The 27,016-nt window shown below is 54.4% G+C and overlaps 2 protein-coding genes across 3 annotated transcripts in view; one reads left to right on the top strand and one right to left on the bottom strand.

Annotated features, from left to right (window-relative positions):
* Nucleotides 1–745: 745 nt before the first annotated feature.
* Nucleotides 746–19,540, top strand: MKRN2 (makorin ring finger protein 2). Its single transcript, XM_058679214.1, has 8 exons — nucleotides 746–1,009; nucleotides 11,233–11,361; nucleotides 12,095–12,270; nucleotides 13,330–13,634; nucleotides 14,527–14,741; nucleotides 16,350–16,460; nucleotides 18,655–18,799; nucleotides 18,965–19,540. The coding sequence occupies exons 1-8, from the start codon at nucleotides 984–986 to the stop codon at nucleotides 19,100–19,102; spliced, it is 1,245 nt and encodes a 414-aa protein (XP_058535197.1). The 5' UTR covers nucleotides 746–983; the 3' UTR covers nucleotides 19,103–19,540.
* Nucleotides 19,541–20,306: 766 nt separating this feature from the next.
* The window catches only part of RAF1 (Raf-1 proto-oncogene, serine/threonine kinase), a 58,606-nt gene continuing 51,896 nt past the window's right edge, over nucleotides 20,307–27,016 (bottom strand). For both annotated transcript variants that reach the window (XM_058679213.1, XM_036497567.2), the window contains 7 exons: nucleotides 26,365–26,449; nucleotides 25,638–25,814; nucleotides 23,862–23,908; nucleotides 21,859–21,977; nucleotides 21,382–21,513; nucleotides 21,162–21,296; nucleotides 20,307–20,989 (listed from right to left, as the gene is read on the bottom strand). In XM_058679213.1, coding sequence (XP_058535196.1) covers nucleotides 20,846–20,989; nucleotides 21,162–21,296; nucleotides 21,382–21,513; nucleotides 21,859–21,977; nucleotides 23,862–23,908; nucleotides 25,638–25,814; nucleotides 26,365–26,449 — 839 coding nt within the window. In that variant the 3' untranslated portion in view covers nucleotides 20,307–20,845. The remainder of the gene's footprint in view (nucleotides 20,990–21,161; nucleotides 21,297–21,381; nucleotides 21,514–21,858; nucleotides 21,978–23,861; nucleotides 23,909–25,637; nucleotides 25,815–26,364; nucleotides 26,450–27,016) is intronic.

Genomic DNA, 27,016 nt, shown 5'->3' with positions numbered 1-27,016 from the left:
TCAAGGTTAAAAAAAAAAAAAAAAAAAAAAAGGTAACGGCTAAAGTGCCATCTGAGACGTGTCTCAATATTGCAATGAAACGTAGGTCACTGCGGTTATTCTGGATCATTCCAATTTGCTCCAAACAGACTCCGGTCAAAAGTCTGGCCGCCGCTGGTTCTGTCTGCTTTTGTCTCGCAGTCTAAAAAAGACAGCTCTTTCAGCAAAGCTAAGTGGTGGGAGAGCGAGTTACTATGCGACAGGGAGAGGATGGAGGATGCGACAGGCAGCTTGAGGAAGCAAACGTGGAAGCGGGAGGCGGGGTGCGGATCCTGTGCTGTCAGCGGATTCCCACGTGCCTGGACAGGCATGCATGGAAAACTAGCTGTTTTCGTTGGAAAGCGAGCGAGCTTGCCGCTCTGCGTGAGAACATGGCGGGGGAATAAAATCTCTCTGGGGCACCTTTGCAAGCGGACAGAAGTGGGAGCAGGAGGCAGCGCGGGTGTGGGCAGCAAAGGGCCGGGAAGGCCACGGGAGAGGGGCGCGTCGGGACTAACCCGAGAGTGAGCTCCCCAGCTGGGTGAGGGGCTGGGCAGGGGGCCAGGGCAGGCCGGAGGGACAGCAAGGCGAGGCCTGGGAGTGGGGTGCACGGAGGAGAGGCCAGAGCGAGGCCTTCCAGGCGGTTGGCGACAGGGAACCAGGCAGTGTCCTCGGCGGGCGATGGGGGCAGAACGGCCAGAAACGCGGCACCGCGAACCTGAGCTCGGCAGGCCTGGGAGGCCCCGCCATGTGCCGCCGGGGGCGCCCGGAGTGAGCGCCAAGAACACGGTCCGGCGGAACCCATTGTGACGGCGGCGAGGTTTCCGGCCGGCGCTACTAAGGTGCCGCACGTGCGGGGCGGCGTGTGCCGGCGTGACGCGGCTGCGCGGGATGGGCCTGGCCGAGGCCGAGGCGGCGGCGAGAGGAGGCGGCGGATCGCCCACGGCCCCCCGCGCCCGGCCGCCATGAGCACCAAGCAGGTCACTTGCAGGTGAGAGCGCGGGGCCGCTGAGGCCGGCCCGGGCGGAGAGGCCGGCCCGCGGGGCTGCGGGGTCCCTCGGCGACGGGGCCGTCGGAGAAGCCGGGGAGCGCCCTGGGCTGGGCCGAGAGGACGCCGAGCAGGACGGGTGTGGGCGGCGGGGACCCCGGCGCGAGGGAACCCCAAGAGGTGAGGGCGGCCCTGTGGGGCTCGGCGGCGCGGCCCCAGCCCGGGAGAGCTGCGGCTCCAACCCTGCGGCACGGCGTGCTGGGAAAGGCTCGGCCCAGCACCCCCAGTCTGAAATCCCAAACGTTCCCGAATCCTTAGCTGCTGCTGCTTTTTTGTTTTGTTTTTCCGGGACTAGCAGGATACACCACGAGTGGAAAATTCCTTGCCAAGGAAGCTTATTGGATGCACGTGGTGTAAAACTAACTTCAGGCCGTGTGTGTGTGAAAGGTGCCACGGCAGAACCAGGCTGTCTTTTCTGGTAGATAAAATACATTTATTTGAAAGGCGGAGTTAGATAGGCAGAGAGACCCTGCAGTGGCTGGACCAGGCGAGAGCCAGGAGCCAGGAGCTTCAGGAGGTCTCCCACGTGGGTGGCAAGGCCTGAGCTCTCGGCTGGAAAGGACTCCGCCTGGCACCGGTTTGCTGCAGGCAGTGGGTTAAGCCTCTGTAGGAACCTTGAAGACTTTTGATGTCTCCAAGGATACTCAACCTGTGCTGATTTTAGTTTTTAAAGTCTTCTTTGTTGATTTGAAAGGCAAAGCTAGAGGGAATGATGGAAAGAAACCACCTTTTGGCTCACTCTTCAAATGGTCTCAGGCAGGAACCGGGACCGTCCTTCTGGGTCTCCCAGTGGGTGCCAGGGGTCCCAGAACTTGGCCGTTCTCGGCTGCTCTTCCTAAGAGCGCTAGCAGGAAGCTGGGTCCGAAGTGGAGCAGCTGGGATTTGAACCTGTGCTTGTAATGGATGCTGAAGTCAGGGTGGGGCGCTCAGCGTGCTGCGCCACAGTAGCTGCCACCAATTTTAATGATTGTTTCCAGGAAAAACTTGGGGGAAATGCTGGTGAAGGATAGTGGCATGGTTTGTATGCAGTATGATTTTTACACTGCCAGCTGTGTTCCTTTAACATGCCCATGTGAAGTTTGCCATTAGCATTTGTGTATCTGTGTGTGTGAGAGGGAAGCGGGCTGGGGGAGAGGCCGGGGCGAAGCTGAGGTGCGGTGTAGGCGCATCGGGCTCCCTGTGGGCCGCTGCGTGGGGAGCACAGAGCTCCCGTGTCTTCCTGGTACCCGGTGCTTCCACGCTGTGCACCTGCAATGAGCCGCAGTGTGGGCTGTGTTTGTGGAGTGCCCTGTGTGGGATCTGCTTTTAGGGAAATGGAAACTTTAGGTTTTGACTTCCTAGTTGCTCAGAACTGCACCTCTTGGTGAGGGCACAAAAGCTCCCACCGGGACCGTGCTGGAGTTCGCCGTCCTCTGCCCAGAAGAAGACTGACCTGGGGGCTTTGATTCTGTTTCAGGCCCAGGCTTGCAGGAGATGGTCTTGTTGCTTATTGGGGAGCTAGGCTTTAGGCAGGGTACTTGGCCGGGTTCTCAGTTAATTTCAGTTCGCCCAGTGTTCAGGTTTGCTGTGGAGTGCCGGACGAGTGGGTGTGTTTTGCTGAGGCAGGAGAATACAGTGTTAGAGTTTTTAGACTTATTTATTTGAAAAGGGAGAATTTCCAGGCCGAAGGAGAAGCGGCAGTTCCGTCTCCATCCAGGGGTTCACTCCTCAGGTGGCTGCAGTGGCTGGAGCAGGGCCCAGTACTTCGGTCACCTCCTGCTGCCTACCCAGCTGGCTCGCCAGGGAGCAGCTGAGTCTCCAGCTGGCGGAACAGGTGCCAGAGTCAGAGGCAGCAGCTTACCCCGCGGCACCGCAGCGCAGGCCTCAGCACCAGTCTTTGCCTGCTTCTCCTGTGGCGAAGGCTCCTTTCAGGTTCCGGTCATTAAGTGCAGGCCTGGGAGTTTTGGTTTCCTGAGATCATCAGGCCTAGAATTCTTGGGTCTTTGAAGGTCCCCTGCGTGGGTGCAGCACTTGGGCTTGCCTCCTTGCTTTCCCAAGCACCCGCGCAGGGAGCTGAATCACAATTGGAGCAGCTGGGACTCAAACTGATGCCCCCATGAGACACCTGTCCTGCGGGCAGCGACTTTAACACTCCCCCACCCCCGCCAACACAAAGCAAAAAAGCTGAGCCATGGTTATTTGGTCTTTGGTTGTTTTTGTTTTGTTTTGTTTTAGTTTGCTTTTGTTTTTGTTTCTTTGGTCTTTAAAACCAGGTTACTTGATAGGCGGAGTGACGGAGGTCATTCATCTACTGATTAACACCAGCTGTGCTGGGCCAAGCCCGAGCCAGGAGCCAGGGCTTCCCCTGGGTCTCCAGGTGCTGGGGATCCAAGCGGTGGGGCATCTGCTGCTGCTTTCCAGGGCCGTGGCCAGGGAGCTGGAGGGGGAGTGGGGCAGCCGGGCTTGGACTGGGTTGCCATATATAATGCTGGCGTTGCAGGCAGTGGCTTCACCCAGCATGTCGCAACTCTGGCCAAGAAATCTCACCCTTAAATATTTTTTAAGATTTACTTACTTCTGATAGAAAGGCAGATTTATAGAAAGAAAGGAGAAAGATCTGCCGTCCTCTGGTTCATTGCCCAGCTGGCCACAATGGCTGAAGCTGAGCTGATCTATAGCCAGGCACCGGGAGCCTCTTCCAGGTCTTCCACGTGGGTGCAGGATCCCCAGGCCTTGAGCCATCCTCTGCTGCTTTCCCAGGCACATTAGCAGGGAGCTGGATGGGAAGTGGAGCGGCTGAGGCACGAGTTGGTGCCCACGTGGGAAGTCAGCGCTTGATGGTGCAGTGGCCTGTTGCGCTGCAGCGGCAGCCCGAGGTCTCAGTTTTGAGGGGATGTTCATGTGCGGACCTTCAGCCTGCCCTCGTCGGCGTTCCCCGAGTTTACAAGTCCCAGTGCCTCTGCCATTCATACTTGCCTCTGACTTTTCAAAGATGGAAGATGTTCATATTTGATGACAGTTGAAATAACGTTGTAGGCCTGGGTAGCGGCTCTCTCTCAAAAGAAACAGCTGGCAAAGTGTTCAGCCGCATAACGTTGAAGGGCACCGATCCGGAGACGCCCTGGCGGGCTACAGCCTCAGGAGACAGTTGTCCTCAAGGCTGCTCATCGGGGAGAGCCCAGGCGCTCTCCCTCCCCACGAGTTCACACCACACACTCCTTCCGCAGCAGCAGGGGGTGCCAGCACATCCCCTGGCTCTCCAGTGCCCACACTGGTCACTGACGCAGCAGAATTGGCGACTGTTGGGGGGAAGTGGGTGTGGAGTGGAACCCACATTGTCTGTCCTTCGGTTCAGGACAGAGAAAGCGAGCCCCTGTTACCGAGAGACGTTTGGTGGGTGCGGGGAACTAGGGAGCAGCAAGGGTCCCAGGTGCAGGCTGGGCCTGACAATGCCCACATTCTGGCTGGCACCGACTTGGCAGGGCAGCCTCTTCTGTCAGGTGTCTTGTAGGTTTCTAGCAAGCAGTGCATTTGCTTGGCCAGCTTGTGTTGTGAGCAAGCCTGTAGCGGCCTCACCTTGGGTGGTGCTGTTACTGCACTCATCAGGCCCAGAATTTCTCTCGGCAGCTCAGAGGCAGCAGCATGGATTCTGTGACCCAGGGCAGTGGAAAACAGTGTCTGGTCTTCGAGATAAGGGCCACCACATGGACATGGCAGCATTACAGGGAAGTCAGTTGTGTGGTGAGAGTTGTGGTTGTGGTCTTAGGATATGGTTTGGCTTCCATGGGGTAAAGGAGGTGACGACCCTGCTGTGTGTTGGCAGCCCCTGCTGGTCTGCACGCCGATGAACACAGGGTCCCTGAGATGGGGCAGGTGCTGCTGGAGCAGTTTTGGGGAGGGGGCTGCTGGCGAGGCCCACAGCTGTATCTGACACCTGGATTGGAGTCCCCTGCCTGCTGCGCACCCCAGCTTCCTGCTGACAGACCCTGGGAGGCAGCTGGGGTTTCTCACATGGCTGGGTCCCTGGTGGCTCAGGTCCCACCTCCTGGCCTTACCAGCATTTGGGACAGGCAGCAACACATGGGAACTCTGTGTGCATTCATGGGAAAAATGGAATTAAAAGGTAAACTTGGGCATCAGGCTATGGTGGAACGATGAAGCCACCAGCTGCAAACGCTGGTATCCCATGTGGGTGCCGGTTCCAGTCCCGGCTGTTCTACTTCCCATCTTGCTCCCTGCTAACGTGCCTGGGAAAGCACTGGCCGATGGCCAAGTCTGCCGCTGCACCTGATGGGAGACCTGATGGAGTTGCAGACTGGCCCAGCCCTGGCTGTTAACAGCCATTTAGGCAGTGAACTCGAAGGTGGAAGATTTATGTTGCTCTGCAATTCTGCCTTTCAAATAAATAATAAAAGTGATATGTTTCTTGTCATAAAAGTAATTTTCAAATCCTCATAGTTTTCTCATAATACAAATTTTCCGTGAGCTTTTGGTACACTCTGTACATTTGTGTGGAGGGTAGAAGAGCCATTCTTCACCCGGAAGTCTCCTGGTGCAGGGCAGGCCCAGAGTCGCACAGGGTCGGGGAGCTGTGGGGGCGGCAGCACAGTGCCAGGCACAGCGATGGGCAGGCAGTACCGGTGCTGTGGGGGCGGCAGCACAGTGCCAGGCGCAGCGATGGGCAGGCAGTACCGGTGCTGGGCAACCACCTTTCTGCTTGCTTTGTTGACATTTGCATTTCCATGATTTTTTTTTTTTAATAAAGCTCCTGTGTTTTTTGAAAAATCCATTTATTTGAAAGGCAGAGTTCCAGAGATTTTCTGTCTGCTGGATCAACCCCAGATGGCCACAGTGACCCTGGCCGTGTCTGGCTGAAGCTTCTCCTAGGTGATCCACATGGTCGCGGGGGCCCAAGCACGTGGATCATTCTCCTGCTTTGCTGGGCCATTGCAAGGAGCTGGGTCAGAAGTGGAGCATCCTAGGTTTGAGCTGGTGCGCATGTGGGAAGCAGGTACTGCAGGTCCAGCTTAACTTGCTGTGCCACAGTGCTGGCCACCCGTATGTTTTACAAATGTATTAAAATACGGTTTAATGAAGGTGCTTCAGAAAAAGTCTCTGAGCAAAAAAAAGGTCTCGGCAAGATTTGCTTAGCCTTTATTAAAGTGACACTGACACTTTGCTGAGGCCCCCCAGGCTGACGCTGGCAGCACCTCCTGAACTCTCCCTGCAGCCTGCCTCTTCAGGCTCTCCTGACCAGCAGCTCCCAGGTGCCTTCTGGAAGGCCTGGAAGTGCTGCAGGCAGAGACCAGCACCAAGAGCTCTCGCCCCCAGGGTCACCACAGCCACGTTTCCCACGTCATTGCAAAGAACCCAGACTCTTGGGCCACCAGCTGCTGCCTCCCAGCCGACAGCTGGAATCCGCAGAGCCCTGAGCCAGGCACTGTCCACCTGGGCTGTGGGCCTCCCAGCAGTGTCCTAACTGCTATGCCAGGCAGCCAGCCTACTGCCCTAGGTGTTTTTCCAGTTCATTTCTGTTGTAGCTTGTATCAATCAGTACTTCACATTCCTTCTGAGAGCCCCCTGGGGGATGTTCCGCTGGTGGCTGATAGATTTCCCGCTTCCTGGCTGCAGGGAGTAATGTGCTGTGAGTGGCAGTGCGCACCTGTTTGCGTAGAGGTCTTGTTTTTCTGATAAACATCTAGGCATGGAATTGTTCGATCATATGGTAAATCTTTTTTTAATCTTTTAAATTTATTTGCAAAGGCAGAAGACAGGGAGAGACAGAGCAGTCTTGTATTGGGTCGTTCCCCAAAGATTTATGACAGCTGGGATTAGGCGACAAGCAAGCAGGAAGCAGTAGCTCCATCCCGCTCTCCCACATAGGGCCAAGCACCAGCCGCAAGCTGGACCCCAGTGGGAGTAGTTGGGACTCAAACCAGGGACTCTGATACGCCCACCTCTCTGCATGTGTGTTTTGACACTTATTCTCTGTTAGCCAAACCCTCTTCCCCCTTTTTAATTTTACTTAAAAAAAAAAACAAAACTTCATTTGAAAGGCATAGTTAGAAGGAGAAACAGACTTTGATTTGCTGGTTCACACCCCAAAATGACTGTCACGGCCAGAGCTGGACAAGTTTGAAGCCAGGAGCTTCCTCTTTATATATATAATTATTTTTATTTTTATTTTTATTGCAAAGTCAGATATACAAAGAAGAGGAGAGAAGCAGAGGAAGATCTTCCACCCACTGGTTCATTCTCCAAGTGGCCTCAATAGCTGGAGCTAAGCCAATCCAGAGCCAGGAGCCAGGAGCATTTTCCGGGCCTCACACGTGGGTGCAGGTCCCAAGGCTTTGGGCCATCCTCCACTGCTTTCCCAGGCCACAAGCAGGGAGCTGGATGGGAATTGGATGCCAGCTCTTGCAGGCAAAGAATTAACCAATTGAGCCATCTGGCTGGTCCTGTCATGATGATTTTTTTTTTTTTTTAAGATTTTATTATTATTGGAAAGCCGGATATACAGAGAGGAGGAGAGACAGAGAGGAAGATCTTCCGTCCGATGATTCTCCCCAAGTGAGCCGCAACGGGCCGATGCGCGCCGATCCGAAGCCGGGAACCCAGAACCTCTTCCGGGTCCCCCACGAGGGTGCAGGGTCCCAAATCCTTGGGCCGTCCTCAACTGCTTTCCCAGGCCACAAGCAGGGAGCTGGATGGGAAGTGGAGCTGCCGGGATTAGAACCGGCGCCCATATGGGATCCCGGGGCTTTCAAGGCGAGGACTTTAGCCGCTAGGCCACGTCGCCGGGCCCTGTCATGATGATTTTTACACTTTTCAGTTTTCTGTGTTTCGTATAAACTGGGTGTTAGATCCAAGGTTACATGTTCAGAGTCCATCACGGGTCATGGCGTATACCTGTTGGGACACATCACACACGGAGAATAGTTGAGGTCCCTTTTCCAGGTAGATCTGGTCCAGGAACAGGTGTGTTCAGGGTTTGGGCATGCTTGGGTTTCATTCTCCACTCTGGCTCCCGAGCCCAGCCTCCCGCCAGTGCAGACTGGGAAGTAGCAGTGATGGCCCCGATAGGCTCCCTAGGGGGACCTGGACTGAGTTTACAGCTGCCAGGTGGGTACTGGGGAGTGAACCAGTGGCTGGAAGCTCTGCTGCTGTTGACCTCTCAGAGAAATAACAACAAAAAAGAAAGGTTGGCTCTGTCCTCATCTGTCGAATTGCCCTGTCACCTGAACCGAGAGTCGTTTGGTCACGTGTGTGTGGTACTATACTATAGCCCTTTTTTTTTTTTAAGATTTATTTATTTTTTATTACAAAGTCAGATATACAGAGAGGAGGAGAGACAGAGGGGAAGATCTTCCGTCCGATGATTCACTCCCCAAGTGAGGGTCCCAAAGCTTTGGGCCGTCCTCCACTGCTTTCCCAGGCCACAAGCAGGGAGCTGGATGGGAAGTGGAGCTGCCGGGACTAGAACCGGCACCCATATGGGATCCCGGGGCATTTGAGGCGAGGACTTTAGCTGCTAGGCCACGCTGCTGGGCCCTACTATAGTCCTTTTTAAGATTTACTCTCCTCGGGACCCTGCACCCGCATGGGAGACCTGGAGGAGGTTCCTGGTTCCCGGCTTCTGATCGGCACAGCTCCGGCCGTTGGGGCTCACTTGGGGAGTGAATCATCGGACGGAAGATCTTAAAAAAAAAAAAAGATTTACTCTCCTTTATTGGAAAGGCAAATTTATAGAGGAGGAGAGACAGAAGGATCCCCCAATCTCTGGCTCACTGCCCAAATGGCCGCAGCAGCTGGAGCTGAGTTGATCTGAAGCCGTGAGCTCCAGATCTCTGGGTCTCCCACAGGGCCCTAAGAACTTGGGCCATCCATCCTCTGCTGCTTTTGAAGGCCATAAGCAGGGAACTGGATAGGAGGTGGAGCAGCTACAACCTGAACTGGTGCCATACGGGACGCCTGTGCTCGCAAGGCAAGGCAGAAGATTACCCAGTTGAACCGTGGCGCTGGCCCCACTTTCTTTGCCTTTTTTTTTTCTTTTTTTCACTTATTTCAAAGGACATACAGAAAGATCTGCCATCCACTGGCTCACTCGTCTCATGCCTGCCAGCCACAGTTGGGCCGGGCCAAAGCTAGGAGCCAGAGTCTGTTTTGATGTCTGCACTGCAGTTGGCAGGCAGCTGGTACTGGAGGCGGGGCCTGGTCTGGGTCAGGCTCCCCTGGGGGTCCCTGGCACTAGCATCCTGACTGCTGGGCCAAGCATCTGCCCCGTCCGGTGCTGTTTCCGTTGCGGACTCTTAGCTTGGGTTGTTTGGGTGGTTTTCCAGCTCCTGTTGCTCTCCGCGTTACATTAGCGCTCTCTGTGACGTCCTCCAGTGCGTGAGAGCGGAGCACGTTTGTGACAGCGGCTGTTGTGCCCGTCTGCCCACTCCACCGTCTTGTCCTCTGCTGGTTTTTCCTCTGGCTTGCAGGTCATGCGTTTCGGCTTTTTGGCATATCCTGGATGCCAGCTGGAAGTGGCTCTAAGCGTGCGGATTTTATTGTCCTCTCTCAGGTGCACTCAGGAGTGTTGTGCCTGCGGTTCTTTGCTGTCCTCCTGGTTTCCTGAAGCTTGTGTTTACGCGTGCTTAGGGAGGAGCCAAAGCACTGTTCTGCCCTGGAACACGGCCTCCTGCCCGGGCAGGTCGCTCTGGGCCCTCTGCTGCCACGGGGGTTTCAGCAAGGGCGCTCTCCTCGGGCTGGGTGGAATCCCACCACCTCCACTTGCTTCTGTGCCAGTCACGCTTTCAAGGCCAAGAATCAGAATCTCCCCTGGAACATGCTTTTTGGTTAAGATTTTATTTATTTTTATTGGAAAGGGAGATCTGCAGAGAAGAGGAGAAAGATCTTCCATCTGCTGGTTCACTCCCCAAGAGATCATAGTGGCCAGAGCCAAGCCGATCAGGAGCCAAGATCCTCTTCCAGGTTTTCCACAAGGGTGCAGGGTCCCAAGGCTTTGGGCCATCCTCTGCTGCTTTCCCAGGCCACAAGCAGGGAGCTGGATGGGAAGTGGAGCTGCCAGGGATTAGAACCAGCGCCCATATGGGATCCTGGCACTTGCAGGTGGCGGATTAGCCAATTTAGCCATCACATCAGGTCCTCCTGGAACATTCTTGCATGTATATATATATTTTTAAAGATTTATTTTATTACAGTCAGATATACAGAGAGGAGGAGAGACAGAGGAAGGTCTTCCATCCAATGATTCACTCCCCAAGTGGCAGCAACGGCCCCTGCTGCGCCGATCCGAAGCCGGGAACCAGGAACCTCTTCCGGGTCTCCCACACGGGTGCAGGGTCCCAATGCATTGGGCCGTCCTCCACTGCTTTCCCAGGCCACAAGCAGGGAGCTGGATGGGAAGTGGAGCTGTCGGGATTAGAACTGGCGCCTATATGGGTTCCCGGGGCTTTCAAGGCGAGGACTTAACCACTAGGCCACGCCGCCGGGCCCATCTTGTATATGTTTTGATGCCACATTATTTGATTTGTGACCATTCTGGTGTGTGTGTGTGTGTGTGTGTGTATATATATATATGTTTTTTTAAGATTTATTTATTTTATTGGAAAGTCACATATACAGAGAGGAGGAGAGACAGAGAGGAAGATCTTCCGTCCGATGATTCACACCCCAAGTGACCACAACAGCCGGTACTGCGCCAATCCAAAGCCAGGATCCAGGAACTTCTTTCTGGACCTCCCATGCAGGTGCAGGGTCCCAAGGCTTTGGGCCATCCTCGACTGCTTTCCCAGGCCACAAGCAGGGAGCTGGATGGGAAGTGGAGCTGCTGGGATTAGAACCGGCACCCAATATGGGATCCCGGCGCGTTCAGGGCGAGGACCTTAACCATTATGCTATCGCGCTGGGCCCATGTATAGATTTTGATGTCACATTGTTTCATTTGCTGATGGCCACAGGTACCCTGTGAAGCAGACAGTGGAACCTTCACCTCCCAGAAGGCCGCAAGGCCTAGGGAAGCTGTTTGTGACTGGGTTCCCAGGCGCAGAGATGTGTAAATAGATATCCAGTGCTTAATAGTCCTGACATGTAATCCGCTCTGGAAGAATTGATGCGTGAGGCTCCAGGAGTGCTGGTTTTCCAGAGCACAGTGTGTTTCTAAGCTACGGGTGTCTCTGCAGGTACTTTATGCATGGTGTGTGTCGGGAAGGAAGCCAGTGCCTCTTCTCCCATGACTTGGCGAACAGCAAGCCGTCCACCATCTGCAAGTACTATCAGAAGGGCTACTGCGCCTACGGAACTCGGTGCAGGCAAGGACTCCACGGCTGGCCCCGCCGTACCCCGCCTGGACGCTGCAGGGGCTCAGACCCTGCGTCTACAACCTGGTTCTTAAAGAGGGAAATTTTTATTTAATTGTTTGTTTATTTGAAGGGCAGAGAGAGAGAGTGTGTCCATCTCGTGGTTCTCACTCCAGGTACCCACAATAGCTAGGGCTGAGCCAGGCTCAGTCAGGGGCCGCCGTGTGGGTGGCAAGGACCGTGTACTTCAGTCAGCACCTGCTGCCTCCAGGGGACACATTAGCAGGAAGCCGGACTGTAGGTGGAGCGACTTGACTGGCTGCACCAGGTGCCTGCCCCACCTTTCTGATGACAAGGTCTCCCAGCCTCTGGTAGTACAGAGCTGCTCTCCCGTGTCCTTGATGGTGGCACAGTGGGGGCACGGTGTGGATCCAGCCTCCCTCTCTCCCTGCCTGCTGGTGGGAGCCCCAGCATGTCCTAAAGCAAGGCAGCTCTGCTGTTAGGTTGGCCTTTGTCACCATCCTGGGGCTGTCAGACCCCGGGGGGTTTTCTCCAGTACTTGGAGGCGCCAGGGGGCAGGCCCTTCAGGTCCCGTAGGGTGGGAGCAGCAGATGTCCCTGGCACCAAAGTGCATGCAGTTCCTAGAAATTGAGGCACTTTGGGGTTTAAAGCATGGAAGGGGGTTGCTGCGTGCCCGCCCACCACAGGGGCAGTTGGCGTCTCACACGTGCTGCGTTTTGTCTAGGTATGACCACACGAGGCCCTCGGCTGCAGCGGCTGGCGCCGGGGGGGCCCTGCCTCCCGCTGGGCCCTCAGCAGGTTTCCACAGTCCTCGGGCTTCGGACCTCACCGTGTCTCTGAAAACTCACCCGCCCGAACCTGGGAAGCGTGAGAAGAGAACATTGGTGCTTAGAGACCGAAGTAAGTGAGCTGATGACTTCGAGACTTGCTGAACATTTTTTTAAATATTAATTTGCAAAGCAGAGTGTCAGAGAAGGACCTGTGAGTGCATTGACTACTAATCCAAACACCCACTGCCATCGTTTTTTCTTTTTTTGGCCTTGCTTTTTGGGCTTTAGGGTTTATTCATTTGAAAAGCAGAGCTAGGGTCTTCCCTGTGTCATCTAATGGTTCACTTCCCATATGGCCAGGATAGCCATGTCGGGGACTGGCTGTAGCCTGGTCTCCCACCTGGGTGGTAGGCACCAGGGTCCTTGAGCCACCTGCTGCTGCCTTGCTAGGCACAGGAGCTAGGAGCTGGGTCGGGGAGGAACCTACCTGGACTGCAGCCAGCACTCCAGGGTGGGGCGCGGCATCACCTGATTTGGAAAGCTGCCCGAGAGCGTGTGCCGCTGTTTGGCATGACGTCAGTGGCACACCTCTGCTGACCAGCACATGGTATTTTGGGGGACCTTGGCGCAGATGGAACCAACACTGTGTTAGGACATGGACAGCGTCGCTTCCTGAGACAGGGCCGTCAGAGGCTGCACATCCCAGAGCGCTGTAAGCAGTGGTCAGCCCCGCTGGCCCCGTGAGGCAGGCCGAATCCGTCCTTAGCAGAGCCGAGGCCGCTGAGCGTGCTGTCTGCACAGGCAGCCGCGGGCGGGGCTCCGCGCGGACATGGAACCTGATGGGCTTTAGGGAACCCCCTGTATTCCACTAACCTCTTTCTAAATTGCCTTTGAGTTGGTTAATTTTTTGCGTTAGCATTGGTCCATGGATGACATTTTGCTCCTGCCAGTTTGGTGGTAGATGGGTAAACAAACCCTGTTTTCCTTGCTTCTTTATCGTGCCACATGTCCTCCTGTTCCACTGTTAGTACTGAAGGAAAGGCCTTCTGACCACTGTAGGCCAGTCGTTCTCTTTCCCTTTTGGCCTATTCCAGAGTGGAATGCCTTAGAGAGAGGCACACAGCTTGTTAGGCTCTGGCTGTTGGCTTAGTGGGTTTTCACGGGTGTGCCTCGTGTGTTTTCTGTGAAGATCTCTCTGGCTTGGCTGAGGAGAAAAGCCCTCCTAGCGTGGCGAGCGGCGCCGGCGGCTGCAGCGATGCCCACCGCAGCCTGGAGGCGAAGCCACACTCCTACCTGGACGCCATCCGGAGCGGCCTGGACGAGCTGGAGGCCGGCAGCTCGTGCGGCGGCGAGCAGCAGCTGTGCCCGTACGCAGCGGCCGGGACGTGCCGCTTCGGGGCTGCCTGCGTGTATCTGCACGGGGACGTGTGTGAGATCTGCAGGCTGCCGGTCCTGCACCCTTTCGACCCCGAGCAGAGGAAGGAGCACGAGAAGGTACGGCTGGCATGGCTGCGCCTGCCGTGGCACTGACGGAGCTGGGCTAGTGGCACTGCACGCTGCGTGCTCCCTGCCGTGATCCCTGCATCCTGTTTCCAGCTGTGTGCTTGCAGGCTTTGATTTCTTCAGAATGAAGAGCTGCGGCTTCAGACAGGCAGAGCCTTGCCCGCTGGAGCCCCACATTGTCCTCGCTTCTTGGAGGCTGTGTCACGGCGACTGGGAGAGCTTTGAGGCACCCTGTGGCAGAATAGGGCCACGTGCTGCAGGGCCTGTGGGTCAGGGGTGGTCAGGGTCTGAAGGCCTGGCCTCCCTGTGGGGTTCTGCCTGGCACACAGAGGCTCGTGGCTGTAGGGCAGGGGCAGGGGGTCAGGCTCCTTCTCATTACTGCCGCCTGGCGGGGGGCTGAGGGCATGGCTGCCTGTCGGAGAGGGGCTCCCTGCAGCGGAGCTGTGCTGTGGGAAGGTGCACCTGTCCCTTTTCATGTCTTCCCTGGGGACAGGTCAGTGAGCACAGAACCAGAGCTTTCCTCGCCCATCAGGGTGGGGTCTGTCGTCTGTCTGGGGACTCCCCGGGGCTGGGACATGTGCCAGCCCAGGGGCAGGACTCAGGGTGGACTTGGTGCAGGAGTGCTCAACCTGTGTTGCTGGGGAGGGATCGTGTTGCTCCCCTGGGATGCTCAAGGTGATTCCTCAGCGTTTCTGCTACAGCTGGAAAGGCCAGTGGCCAGAGGGCCAGGAGGTGGCCTCACCTTGGGAACACTGCCAGCCGCCCCCAGCAGGCAGGGGGAGCAGGGAGTGGGCCCTGCCTACAGGAGCGTGGGCAGCGCGGTGTGCTGGCCGCCCCGCCTTGGGCACCTCATCCATGGCGTCTCCCTCCCCCTCCCCTGCAGAAGTGCATGTCCACCTTCGAGCACGACATGGAGAAGGCCTTCGCCCTACAGGCGAGCCAGGACAAAGTGTGCAGCATCTGCATGGAGGTGATCCTGGAGAAGGCGTCCGCCTCCGAGAGGAGGTTCGGGATCCTCTCCAACTGCAACCACACCTACTGCCTGGCCTGCATCCGCCAGTGGCGCTGTGCCAAGCAGTTTGAAAACCCAATCATCAAGTAAGTCACCTTACCAGTCACCTGCCTTTCCCGGCCGCACACTGGGGCCTGCGGTGGACCATCCTGCGCTGGCATCCAGGACGGTGGGCCCCGATTCCCCGCTGAGGCCAGGTGCATGTCCCCCCTCCGCCCTTTTTAAGATTTTTTATTGGAAAGGCAGATCAGATTTACAGAGACAAAGAGAGACAGATCTTGCATATCTTGGTTCACTCTTCAAATGGCCGCAATGGCCAGAGCTAAGCAGATCCGAGGCCAGGAGCCTCTTCCCTGTCTCCCACGTGGGTGCAGGGTCCCAAAGCTTTGGACCATCATCCTCCGCTGCTTTCCCAGGCCACAAGCAGGGAGCTGAAAGGGAAGTGGAGCAGCAGCAGCACATACGACCTTCCAAATGGGGTCCTGGCAGTTGGATTAGCCAGTTGAGCCACTGCACCAGGCTATGTTGTTAACCTCCTCTGAGCTTCAATCTATTTTACCTAAAAAAATCAGATGGAGCCTGATGCGATAGCCTAGTGGTTAAGGTCCTCGCCTCACATGGGCCAGGATCAGATATGGTCACTTGGGGAGTGAATCGTTATACGGAAGAACTTCCTCTCTCTCTGTATTCCTCCTCTGTATATCTACCTTTCTAATAAAAATAAATCTTTAATCCTCCATCCTATTTTTTTTTTAAACAATGCCTGGTATGTAAGTCCCTGTGCCCACCAGAGGTTTCCTGAGGTCTGGACTAGCCAGCTCTGGTGAGGAGCCCTGTCCACCCAGGGCAGCCTCTCCTGGCACAGTTAACGGAGGTGAGTCAGGTCATTTGCCTAAAGGCACATGCTTGTGTGCGAAGTAACACACAGAGTGGCGTGGTAGCAAAGCCCGAGGCAGGAGTCCCAGCTGTACGGTGATGAGATGAGCCACATCTGTCCATCAGCTGGTGGCTTTTAGGCCGCTGCTGTTTTCGGTCATGGTGCAGATATTTGGATGCACATCTTTGTGTAGGTTTGAGATGTTTTCTCGGGATGTGCCCCAGAAGGGAGATTGCTGGGCCACACATGAACTGTGTTCTCAAGTGTCAGTCATCTGACAGCAGGGACAGAAGGTCCCTGCTCTGTTGCCTCCCCCGTGTGTTTTATTTCTGGTTTTAAGCAGTCATGGGTGTGAAGCAACATCTCACTGTGGTCCTACTTTACACATACCTGTTAATGGTATTAAGCAGCTTTTTACGCACTTCTTGAGGCTGTTTTGGAGAAATGAGTACTTTGTTCATTTTAGTTTATTGAAAGGCACAATTAGAGGAATCTTCCATTCACCCGATCCACACCCCACATAATCACAACAGCCAGAGCTGGGTTAGCCAAGGTCAGGAGCTGCTCTCGGGAGTCCCACGTGAATACGGGGGCCCAAGCACCGGAGTCATCTGCTGTCCCAGGCCATTAGCAGGGGGCAGGGTGTGAAGTGGAGCAGCTGGGACTCAAGCCAGTGCCCACGTGGGATGCCACAACACCAGCCCCTAAAATGTCCAATGCCTCAGAAGAACCGGTGTTGAAATGTCTCTGGCAGTCACCCACTAGAGAAAGGGGTTTACGCGTGGAGTGTGCCGAGACTAACTTGTTCTTATTGCAGGTCTTGCCCAGAATGCCGGGTGATATCTGAGTTTGTAATTCCAAGTGTGTATTGGGTAGAAGATCAGAATAAAAAGAATGAGTTGATTGAAGCTTTCAAACAGGGAATGGGGTAAGTGCCTGGCTCTTGTTTCTAAGGATCCTCCCCTCTCCTAAGCATGTGCTCTTGGAACCGGGGACCACAGCTAGGCTTGGGGTACAGAGGAGGACAGGGTGTAGGGTCCCCGAGGAGGACTGCTCTGTGGCACCAGGATCTATATGCCATCGGGCTGCTGTGTCCCCCAGCACCTCCTGAGCGCCCAGTGCAGGCAGATGGAGAGGCGAGGACACAGCTGACAAGCCATCAGAAAATGCATGATGGAGGCCATCGGAGTGGGATAGCCTCCCCACCTCGTATGTCAGGGAAGTGGCCGGCCCGGGACCAAGATGACTGAGACAGGAACACCTGGGCGCAGGGGGCGGGTGGGGGCTTCCCAGTGTGCATGAGGACCGGGGCAGAGGAGTGCTGTGATGGGTGTACAGCTTTAAGAGAGACCCATTCTTAAGGGATGCTCGCCATGACCCCAACATGACGAAGGTTTCAACACAGCCACACTAACTACAAGTTCAAGGAATGAAGAGGGGACGGGAGGGAAAAAGCCCAGCCCAAGAGAACCATACAGCAGCTTCCAGAAGTCTGAAATACCTAAGTAGTCCCAGGATGAGAAAAGCAGAGTAGAACAACGGCTAGTTCTCGAAGCTGGAGCTGAGCGCGCGGTCCGCAGTGTGGGGCTCCTCCAGGCCCCCAGCCACGGACGCTGAGCCCCCCAGGCGCCGCTCACCTGTCGCAGCACTGCCACGGGAGGCAGGCCCGGCACCTTCCCCTGAGCTGTCAGTCTGAAGGATGCAGAATCTATAGAAATATTACAAAATGTGCAAGAACCGGAAATACTAAGTCTGGGAAAACAGAACTTTTTTTTTCCTGCTTAATTAGAGTTCTGAAGGCAGAAGTGATATTCTTACCTTGTGGTAAACAAGACGTGGAACACCGCGAGCTGTGGTGCAGAGGCCAGTAACGAAGTGTGCTGGCGAAGGTATAGGGCGTATCAGTTCTGATGGAAAACTTGGTGTATGCTGTAACCCCTCTGTAACCCCTCTGTGTGTCAGAGTCAAGCACAACAGCTAGCATGTGGAACCAGCACTTGCCATGGAGTGGGAGGGAAAAAAAACCGGGTCTCGGGTGGGTCCCGAGTCCATGGAGAGGAAGAGAGCGAGCCAGGAAAGAGGTCACTTGCTGCAGCCAAGGATCCCCGGGAGCTGCTAGAAGCAGCATCACCGAGTCTCCGCAGCGGAACCAGACCTGCCCCCAGGTCAGCTCCCAGATGGAGTCCGTGTTGCTGACTGGCCCGAGCAGCCCTAAACCTGGCCAGTCCTACCTGTCCCCACGAGTACAGCCTCCTTCACGACAACTCATTCGCTTGAGTAGATATCAAGTGCCAGCCGGGCTGGCCGCCTTGGGACCTGACCCGTGGCCTACAGTGACACCTTCTTCTGAGGTCAGTGGTTGCTCCCTGGGCCCTGGATAGCTCTGTCTGCCTTCATTTCCTAGTGGTAAACCTACAAGCCAGTTCAGAAAACTAGCTAAGAGATACTGGCATCTCGTATAAGCACCAGATCAAGTCCCAGCTACTCTCCTCTTAGCTGAACTCTGGGAGAACAGCAGACTGACCAGAATCCTTGGGTCCCTGCATCCACATGGGAGACTTGGAGGGCTGTAACCCCCAGGAGTCTAGAACTCCATCCAGGAAGTGAACCAGTAGGTAAGAGGTTTTTAAGGAATTCATAAAGACCGGACTCCAGCAGGCAGATGACAAGCAGAAGGCATTCTTGGTAGAGTGGTACGTGCCAGCGTCATGGCACACAGCTGTCATGGCCATTTGGGGCATGAGCAGCAGATGGAAGATCTCTGCTTGTCTCCAGGGATAGATTTATTTTTATTTGAAAAACAGATTTTTCAGAGGAGAGACAAAGATCTTCCACCTACTGGTTCACTCTCCACATGGCTACAATGCCACAGCAGGAGCTTCTGGGTCTCCACGTGGGTGCAAGGGCCCAAGAATCCAAGCCATCCTCTGCTGCTTTCCCAGGACATAAGCGGGGAGCTGGATGGGAAGTGGGGCCCCAGGTTGACATTCTGTGCAAGATTTTCACATCCCATGGGAGCTTTTGCAAAGTGGGGTCTGAGCTGTGCGTGGCCCGCTGTCATTCACCTTTCCTATAGCACGAGGATCATAGCTCCCACTATGTTTTGATTTTCTTCTTTTCAGAAAAAAAGCTTGTAAATACTTTGAGCAAGGCAAAGGGACCTGCCCATTTGGAAGCAAATGTCTTTACCGCCATGCTTACCCAGACGGGCGGCTGGCGGAGCCCGAGAAGCCGCGGAAACAGCTCAGCTCTGAAGGCACTGTGAGGGTAAGGGCTCAGCAGCCCCTTGGGCTGAGGCCGCCCTGGGGTGCTCACTCCTGGGCTGTTCTCTAATGTAGTTCTGGCAGCAGGAGAGGACCAGAACAAGCTACACGGGCTCCCTGCCTGTTGCCCTGAGCACTAACCCTGGATGTGTGCTGGCTGTCTTTGCAGTTCTTTAACTCAGTGCGGCTCTGGGACTTCATCGAGAACCGAGAAAGCCAGCATGTCCCCAGCACTGATGACGTGGATGTGACAGAGCTTGGGGACCTCTTCATGCACCTTTCCGGAGTGGAGTCATCAGAGCCCTAAGTAGTCTCTGCCTGTCCCCTGCATCATGGGCCCCACCGGCCGAAACCTTCCCCCCAGCAAGGGTGGGCCGAGCCCCCTGCTGTGGAGTGTTGCTTGGAGTTGAGTGGGGCTGTACTTGCCCTTGGTCTCATCCACTGCCCCCTCCTAGAGCCCTGGGAAGAGTGAAGGATATAAAGTACCCTACTGAGCATGTGGACGTGCACTTTGTCTAGTTGGTGGCTTAGCTGGCCTCCAGCCCTTCAGACCATAGCAAGTGTGCAGATGGAGAGCATTCAAACAAAACCAGCTGCGGGCCTTCCCCATCTTTCTCTTCCCCCAAACTCAAAGCAGCCCAGAGGGATTCTTTGGCCCAAGCAGGAGAGTTCTGTGTCGTGCGAGGTTGCCCTGCGGGCCAATCTGTCGGGGAGCACAGGTGATGCAGGGAGCACTGTTGGCTGTGGCCTTCCTAAGGGTGTGAGTAAGCAGTTAGGAGGCAACCAGGTGGAAGGCTAACCCTGGGGCCCCCAGCCAGAAGCACATGCCCAGTACAACAACCTTATCCAAGGGCTCAGAACACACACCCACTTAAACAACATGAAAAGCCTCTCTCATCCTTACCTGGGAGGCCTGGCTCCACTGGCGGGCAGCTAGAAGGGCGAGCAGCCTGGTGCACACACAAGAGTTTGAGTCACGCTCACTCCAAGCCTGAATGCAGCTAGATGTACCAAATATACTGTAAATACACTGAAGCTTGGCTAGGAGATCTCTTACCAGGGTTTAGAATGCTTTTTGCTTGATGAATTGAGTTGAACCTTCACTAAAGCGGAAAGGACATACAGGCTCAGCTAAACTCACTTCCTGCTTCTTGAATTCGGCTTCAGAAGGGAGTGAACAAGGAGACAGTTCAAGCTCTGCGCTCTCATTCAGTATTGCTTTAAAAGAAGGTAACAGCAACTGAACCTAAATTTAATTTATTTTATTAAAATAACAATTGAAGAACCATGAGATAACTGTATTTTGTCAGGCGCAATAAAAACAAAATTAAAACCCAAATCATCAAGAAAACCTCTTACTGGCTTCCTTGCATACACAATATGACTAGAGACAAGGCGGCCTGTGGCCCGCCCCATAGGGGCAGTTCCTGGAAGACAAAATTTAGCATGATAGAGGACTGCTCCCAGAAGGATGGGCGGGTGTGTGTGTGTGTATGTAGGGGTGGGGCGGGGCAGGGGTCCCCAGTCACCTTCCCTTAGTACCAAGCAGGCTCCTTCAGGCAGCCGAGGTCGTGCAGTCCTGGGTTGTTGGGTGCATTAGGTGCAAAACTGGGGCCACACCACCATCACCCAGAGTCCCTGCCGTGATGTACATTTCTCACCGCAGCTGGGCTCCAGCTCCACGTGTGTCCCCACGGAACGGCTGGAAACTACCTCTGCTTCCCCTTCCAGGGTTCTGAAGAAGGCGCACTGAGCTAATAGCTGGGCCAGCTCCTGTGTTGCCATCCGTATCTACTTCCACGGCTGGGCTCAGCATCCTGGAGAGCAGGGGGAGGGAGCAGGCCAGGCCAGCAAGGTGCCTGGCTTCTCCCCGGGGCCAGAGGGCAGACAAGAAGGCAACATCAAGTTAAGGCCCAGTGAGTAGTCTGGAAGGTCTTTAGCAGCAGCTTCTCTGAAAACACGCTAACCCTTCTGCCCCCAAAGAAAGGGAGGCGAAGTGGCGCCTGCAGCTCTCCTGCCTGCCCTGGCCAGGGAGAACAGGTGCCGTCAGCTAGAAGACAGGCAGCCTTGGAGACGTGGTAAGCGTGCAGGCGTTGATGTCCTCTGTGTGCGCCGCCCGGTGCAGGGAGGGCTCTGAGGCGCTCCGGTTGATTTTCGGCAGAGAGTGTTGGAGCAGCTCAATGGAGGACAGGATCTGAAACAGCCGCCGAAAGGGAGCTCGCTGGGGCTGCATGCTGACTGAGCTGCTGCCCTGGATCAGGTGCAAAGCCAATTTCCTCTGTACCATCTCACCCCCTACCTTACCACCTAGCCTCAGGAACACCTGCTTTAATTCTGCTCCAGCGGTCTTACGCTACATGGCTTACCTGGGGGAACAGAGGCCTCTCTTCTTTAACTTTCTTCACACAGTCAGCCACCAGCCTCTTCATTGCTTTGGGGCAGTTCTTGTACAGCTTGCTAAGATCTGGGGACGCATACCCTCGGCCCACCATGAAGATGATCTAAGGAACAGGAAGTCACACCTTAACCTTCTCCCTGCTGGGCTGAGGGCCCAGGATTCCCCATTGCAAACAGAAGCTGCCTCACCTGATCACGGTTGTTGATGTGGGAGTAGGGGAGCTCCCCCGTCATCAGCTCATACAGCACGATGCCGTAGGAGTAGACGTCAGACTGGAAGCTGAACGGGTTGTTGTCCTGCATTCGGATCACCTCGGGAGCCTGCAGAGGCAGAGTGCACGATCGCCAGGGTGTGCCCTCAGACACCAGGGCCTAGGCCTTCACTCAAGTCACTTGACAAGCTCTTGCCCAGAGGACACCTGGCTTGCTGGGAGAGCTTGCCAAAGCCAGTTCAGGAATCCTGGTCTCTGACCCAGTCTGAGCACAGCTGGTGCCTGGCTTGCTCACACCTGTCCGGGTAGTATGGCTCCTATTTCCAGTTTCCTCAAACAAGCTCACATTTGACCCAGGGTGACACTAGGGGTCATCTGGACTCCAAGTGATGAAACCCAAAGCCACAGACCAATCCTCGTAACCCCACTGCCACTGGGAACCTGGCTTCCTCACCATCCACAGAACGGAGCCGGTCGGTTGTTCAACCTGTTGGGAACCACTCCACCGAGACTTTACTGTCGCCAAACCAAAGTCACCAATTTTCACCGTCAAGCCTTCATGAAGAAATATATCTCAGTGCCTGTTAAGGATGCTGTTTCAAAAAAACCGTCACGTTTATTTTGAAGAACTTCTTAAAAGTTTTTTTTCTTTTCCAAAGATCTGGGGTTTTTTGTTGTTTATTTGGTTTTTTACTAGAAAGGTAGATTTATATATAGAGAGAGAAAAATCTTCTGTCTGCTGGTTCACTCCCCAAGTGGCTGCAGTGGCTGGAGCTGAGCCAATCAGAAGTCAGGAGCCAGGAACCTCTTCCAGGTCTCCCACATGGGTGCAGGGTCCCAAGGCTTTGGGCCGTCCTCCACTGCTTTCCCAGGCCACAAGCAGGGAGCTGGAGGGGAAGTGGAGCTGCCACGGCATGAATAGGCACCCATGGGATTCCAGCCATTGCAAGGTGAGGATTCAGCCACTAGGCTTCCTCACTGGGCCCCCAAAGTTCTTTATAATACAATTAACTCTCCTTATCTCTGTCCCAGACAGCACTGCAGAAGTTACCAGGTTTCTGAAAATATTCCTAAAATATTTTGAAACGACCACTCGTAGGAAACAAGCAGACACTGCTCAGGCTGTAAGACTTCAGCCAAAAAGACAAGGGCAAGTCTGCCCTTCGCTGCTCTGGCCTAGCTGCCTCTCTGGGAGTCAGGTCTGAGGGCTTGTGAGCAACCCAGGTAGAGCAGGTGCCTTACACCACGGCTGGCAGCACAGGCTGTTTCAGGGCTGCTAGAAGACTGGTGTCAGTGGCCTAAGTGACCTAAGTCCTTTGTGCCTGCATTCCTCCTCAAGAGAGATGAAATGTGGGTGGATACTAACGTGCTAACTGCGGCCAAACCCGTCACTGGTGATGTAACTTACATTCAGAACCGAGGGCAGCCTGCTTGCTAATGCAGTCGGATGGTTCACATCCTGTGATCTGCGTGCAGGTGTCTAATTCATTCTTCAAACCTGTAGTGACTGCTACTGTGGTAGCGTGTGGTTGCCCCAAACCATCCACCACCAAGAGGTGTTCCGTGTGTCACACCTACACTAGGCTGTCACATCTAAACTAAGATACCTAGGGGGCAGTGCGGTCCACTCCATGGCACTGGCATCCCAGACAGGTGCCGGTTCTAATCCCGGCAGACCCACTTCCAATCCAGCTCTCTGCTATGGCCTGGGGAAGCAGTGGAGGATAGAGTATTTTGAACTCTGTACCCACGTAGGAGAACTGGAAAAAGCTCCTGACTCGCACTGATAGATTAACAGCTCAGCTCTGGCTATTATGGCCATTTGGGGAATGAACCAGCAGAAAGAAAATCTCTCTAAACCCGCCTTTCAAATAAAAGTACATTAACAAAACAAAACAGGAGCCTTGTAACGGCCCAAAAGCACAGGGCTAGCAGAGTGGCCAACTTGATACTGTTCGATGTTACTCTTTGTAGCATAAAACAGCTCTACTCATTGTCTATTCCAATTTTGTAAAAATACATTAAGTCTTAAAAAGGGCCAAGATTTACCTCTGGAAACCATTTCCACAGCTGAAAACAAACAATTTAAAATAAGGAAGTCTTACAACATTTAGCTCATAGCTATTTTCTGACGAGATACACACTATCCACCAACTAGAAATAAGCACAAAAGCCCAAGCCCCTCCTCCGGTTACATTTAGTAATGAACTGTGAAGACCAGACCGTTTCTCCAGTTCACCCTCACACACATCAGCTCCGGGAGCACTCCGCCACGCCAGAGGGGCTTCCCGAGGCGGCGCCCTGAGCACTCCACCGAGAGCCCTGGCAGCGTTTCTTCAAGGAACTTTGTTTCTCCTGATTACTGCTTGTTTTCCTAAAAAGTGCTAGCCCCTGATCCAATCCCACTGTGATCCCTGCACTCAAAGGCAGCAGCAGAGAACCGGAACTGAAGGATACTGTTGGATTTCATGTCTCTGTGGATGATGTTCTTCGCATGCAAATAGCTGTGAAGGGAAAATAAAAGTTTTAACAACTGTTTGGCTGGAGAGCTGTTCTGAACTACAGCTGCAGAAGGCCTGCGGGGTCCCGGCCAGGTGTCCCACACAGATGTACACGGGCCTGACTCCCCTTGAAGCGGACGGTGATCTGTAAGTGTGCTCTCACCCTGTGGAGCACCAGTTGGACCCAACAGCAGTTCTGACAATCCAGATGTTTCCCAACTGAGGAGTGACTAAAGCACCAAACCCACACAATGGAGTACCACTCGGGCCCAGAAAAGAAGAAAGTGCCTGCACTAACCTTAACAGGCTACAAAACCTTGAGCCAGGAACAAAAGACTACAACTTAGATATTTGTTAAGTTACTCCTCCAGGGCCAAGCCCGATAGCCTAGTGACTAAAGTCCTCACATTGCACACCTGGAATCCCATATGGTCGCCGGTTCTAATCCCAGCGGCCCTGCTTCTCATCCAGCACCCTGCTTGTGGCCTGGGAAAGCAGTAGACGACAGCCCAAAGCCTTGGGACCCTGCACCCGTGTGGGAGACCAGGAAGAGCTCCTGGCTCCTGGCTTCGGATTGGCTCAGCTCCAGCCATTGCGCTCGCTTGGGGAGTGAATCATCTGACGGAAGATCTTCCTCTCTATCTCTCCTCTCTGATATCCGCCTTTCCAATAAAAATAAATAAATCTTTTTTTAAAAAAAAGTTACGCCTCCAGAAAAGACTCCATTTCCGTGAAATGTACTCAGGAGGTCAAATTCAGAGACAAACCAGACTCCAAAGCTGGGGTGACTGCTGAGGCTTCAGCTTTCTGGACAAAGAATGTTCTAAAAAATGCAAATGACTACAGAGTTCTGCAAAAACTAAAAACCACAAGCTATATACATCTTAAAAGAGTGAGTTTTATGGTATGCAAACTGTGGTCTAAGTATTTTCCTAGAAAGTAATCCTGGCTATTTCTTAGATACATCAAGGCAAGGCAAGCTGTTGCTGACAACGCTGGCATCCCACACAACAGTGCTGCCTTGGGCCTCAGTCGGTTCCCGGCAACTCCCTACTTGTGGCCTGGGACAGCAGGAGATGGCCCAAACCCTTGGACCCCGCACCCATGTGGGAGACCCAGAAGAGCTCCTGGCTCCTGGATTTTGGACAAGCTCAGCTCTAGCTCTCACTTTAAGGGAGATGGCAGCTTCCTATGGACTCTATGGTGGACCAGGGGGACTCTGTGGTCCAGGCAAGCCTGGTACTTGCAGTGCCCACAGACCTGTGTTCACATGAGGGTCTGAGGAGCCCAGGCCGCACCGTGCAGCTGCACACTCCTCACAGCAGCGAGCCGGAAGGGCCAGCATCTGATGATGGGAAGGAAGTCCTTCATGGGTTCTTTACAGAGGAAATGAGGAATCCCAAAAGTGACATCTGCTCAAACCCTGGTGTACACTTATGGATGGGCCATGCTCAGATGCCTAGCAGAACTGCCACACCACCCCACAGACGGGATGAGCCTGCAGCCCCACCCTCACTGTGTTCTCAGGTTGCGGGAAGAACATGGGGAGCATGTGGAGCCTGAATGGGAGCGCCCAAAGGACAGCTGAGCCGGAGGGGGACCGGAGCTGCTAGCTGCTGCTGCCTGAGCTAGGGGCCCGTTCTCAGCTGTGCCAAGGCACCACAGCATCACTAGGTGGGGTTAGAAAGCTCTTCCGACTCCGGCACAGGGAATGCCTGGACCATCTACTCACTCCATGCCTTGAGCTGTCTGGCGGGCGATGTCAATTAGCTGGAACATCTGGAACTTGGTCTCCTGGACATGCAGATGTTTGTAGAGGCTACTGCCCTCACACCACTGGGTCACAATCGCCAGGTTGTCCTTTGTCATGTACCCCATGAAGAGTAGGATGTTCACATGCCGTGTTTTGCTGGGGGGGGGGAAGGGAAGAAAATGCTTTGCACCCGATTCTGTGTTCTGGACAACCCCACACTCCCCAGCAGAGGGCACAGGTAGGCCAATTGGTGAGCAAACCAAGGAGCCCACCATTGGTTCAGCCCCCAAAGGGGGTATGTCTTCACTCTCTCCCCAGGGGTCAAAGCCCTTGTCATCTGCAGGACCAACTATTCAACTTAACTCCTACAAATCTAAAAAGTGACCAAAAAAGCAGGTTTTGGAATCCCAAGTAAGGCAATCTAACTGTGTTCTTGAAAAAGATAGGACCTGTTTCTCCTTACCTCAGATTAAAACTCCAAGCCAGGCGGGACTTGGGTTATTGTGCGTACAGGGCATGCAACATGCTATTCTCATGAAAAGGGACACTTCTGAGGGCCTGAGCACACATGAATTGGAGAAAGCCTCCACCCATGAGGGAGGACTGCCCAGCGGCAGGGAGCAGGCCGCGAGTGCAGACAGACACAGCCCCTGGCCCTGCAGTCGTCCTTCAACTCGGTGGCCGGAACAGGTCAGTGCCCACTCACCGCAGGACAGCCACCTCGTTTCGGAAGGCCTGGAGCTGCTCTGGCGTCGGGTCGACAACCTTAAGGATCTTCACTGCAACGTCTCCTGCAAATTAGTTTGTAGTCAGTGCGACCAGTTAAATGACCTTTATTTTTCAAATACATTAGTTGGACGGGAGCGGGGAGACAGTGACGAACTCAAAAAGATCATGTATCTATACAGATGGAAGACATCTGTAAAATTCTAAACCAGATGTCTAGAAAAATGGTTGCAGCTATTCTTATCTGCCATATACCTTTAGCCAGCTTGCTTTCAGCAGTCCCAGTGAGGGAAGGTCATGGGACAGGCCAGCCTTGGCCTGGGGCTGCCACTGGCACAGGAAGGGCCGGAGGTGGGCATAAGGCAGAGGCATTTAGCAGCTGCTGCTATGGAACTCAACATCCATATGGTTAGAATCAAGGTAGCGCCTTTAAAACTACAAAAATCTATATGGCAATTAAATTACTCTGCCTTCAGTATCATTCATTCTGGGGCCAGCACTACAGCAAGGAAAGCTGCTGCCTGCGATGCCCAGATCCCATGAGCCTGGGATTGAGTCCCTGCTGCTCCAACCTGGATCCAGCTCCCTGTTAACAGCCTAGAAAGCAGGTTAAGTGGCCTAAGTGGTTAGGC

Source organism: Ochotona princeps, chromosome 21, assembly GCF_030435755.1.
Source record: "Ochotona princeps isolate mOchPri1 chromosome 21, mOchPri1.hap1, whole genome shotgun sequence".
Taxonomy (NCBI): domain Eukaryota; kingdom Metazoa; phylum Chordata; class Mammalia; order Lagomorpha; family Ochotonidae; genus Ochotona; species Ochotona princeps.
Note: the sequence above shows the minus strand (reverse complement) of the source record. Positions and strands in the feature narration are given on the sequence as shown.

Bases quoted from the DNA above. Each gene is read 5' to 3' on its own strand.
- MKRN2 (XM_058679214.1), top strand. From the start codon at position 984: ATGAGCACCAAGCAGGTCACTTGCAG. The intron at 12,271-13,329 runs GTAAGTGAGCTG...TTTTCTGTGAAG, and splicing joins ATTGGTGCTTAGAGACCGAA to ATCTCTCTGGCTTGGCTGAG. The intron at 16,461-18,654 runs GTAAGTGCCTGG...TCTTCTTTTCAG, and splicing joins GCTTTCAAACAGGGAATGGG to AAAAAAAGCTTGTAAATACT.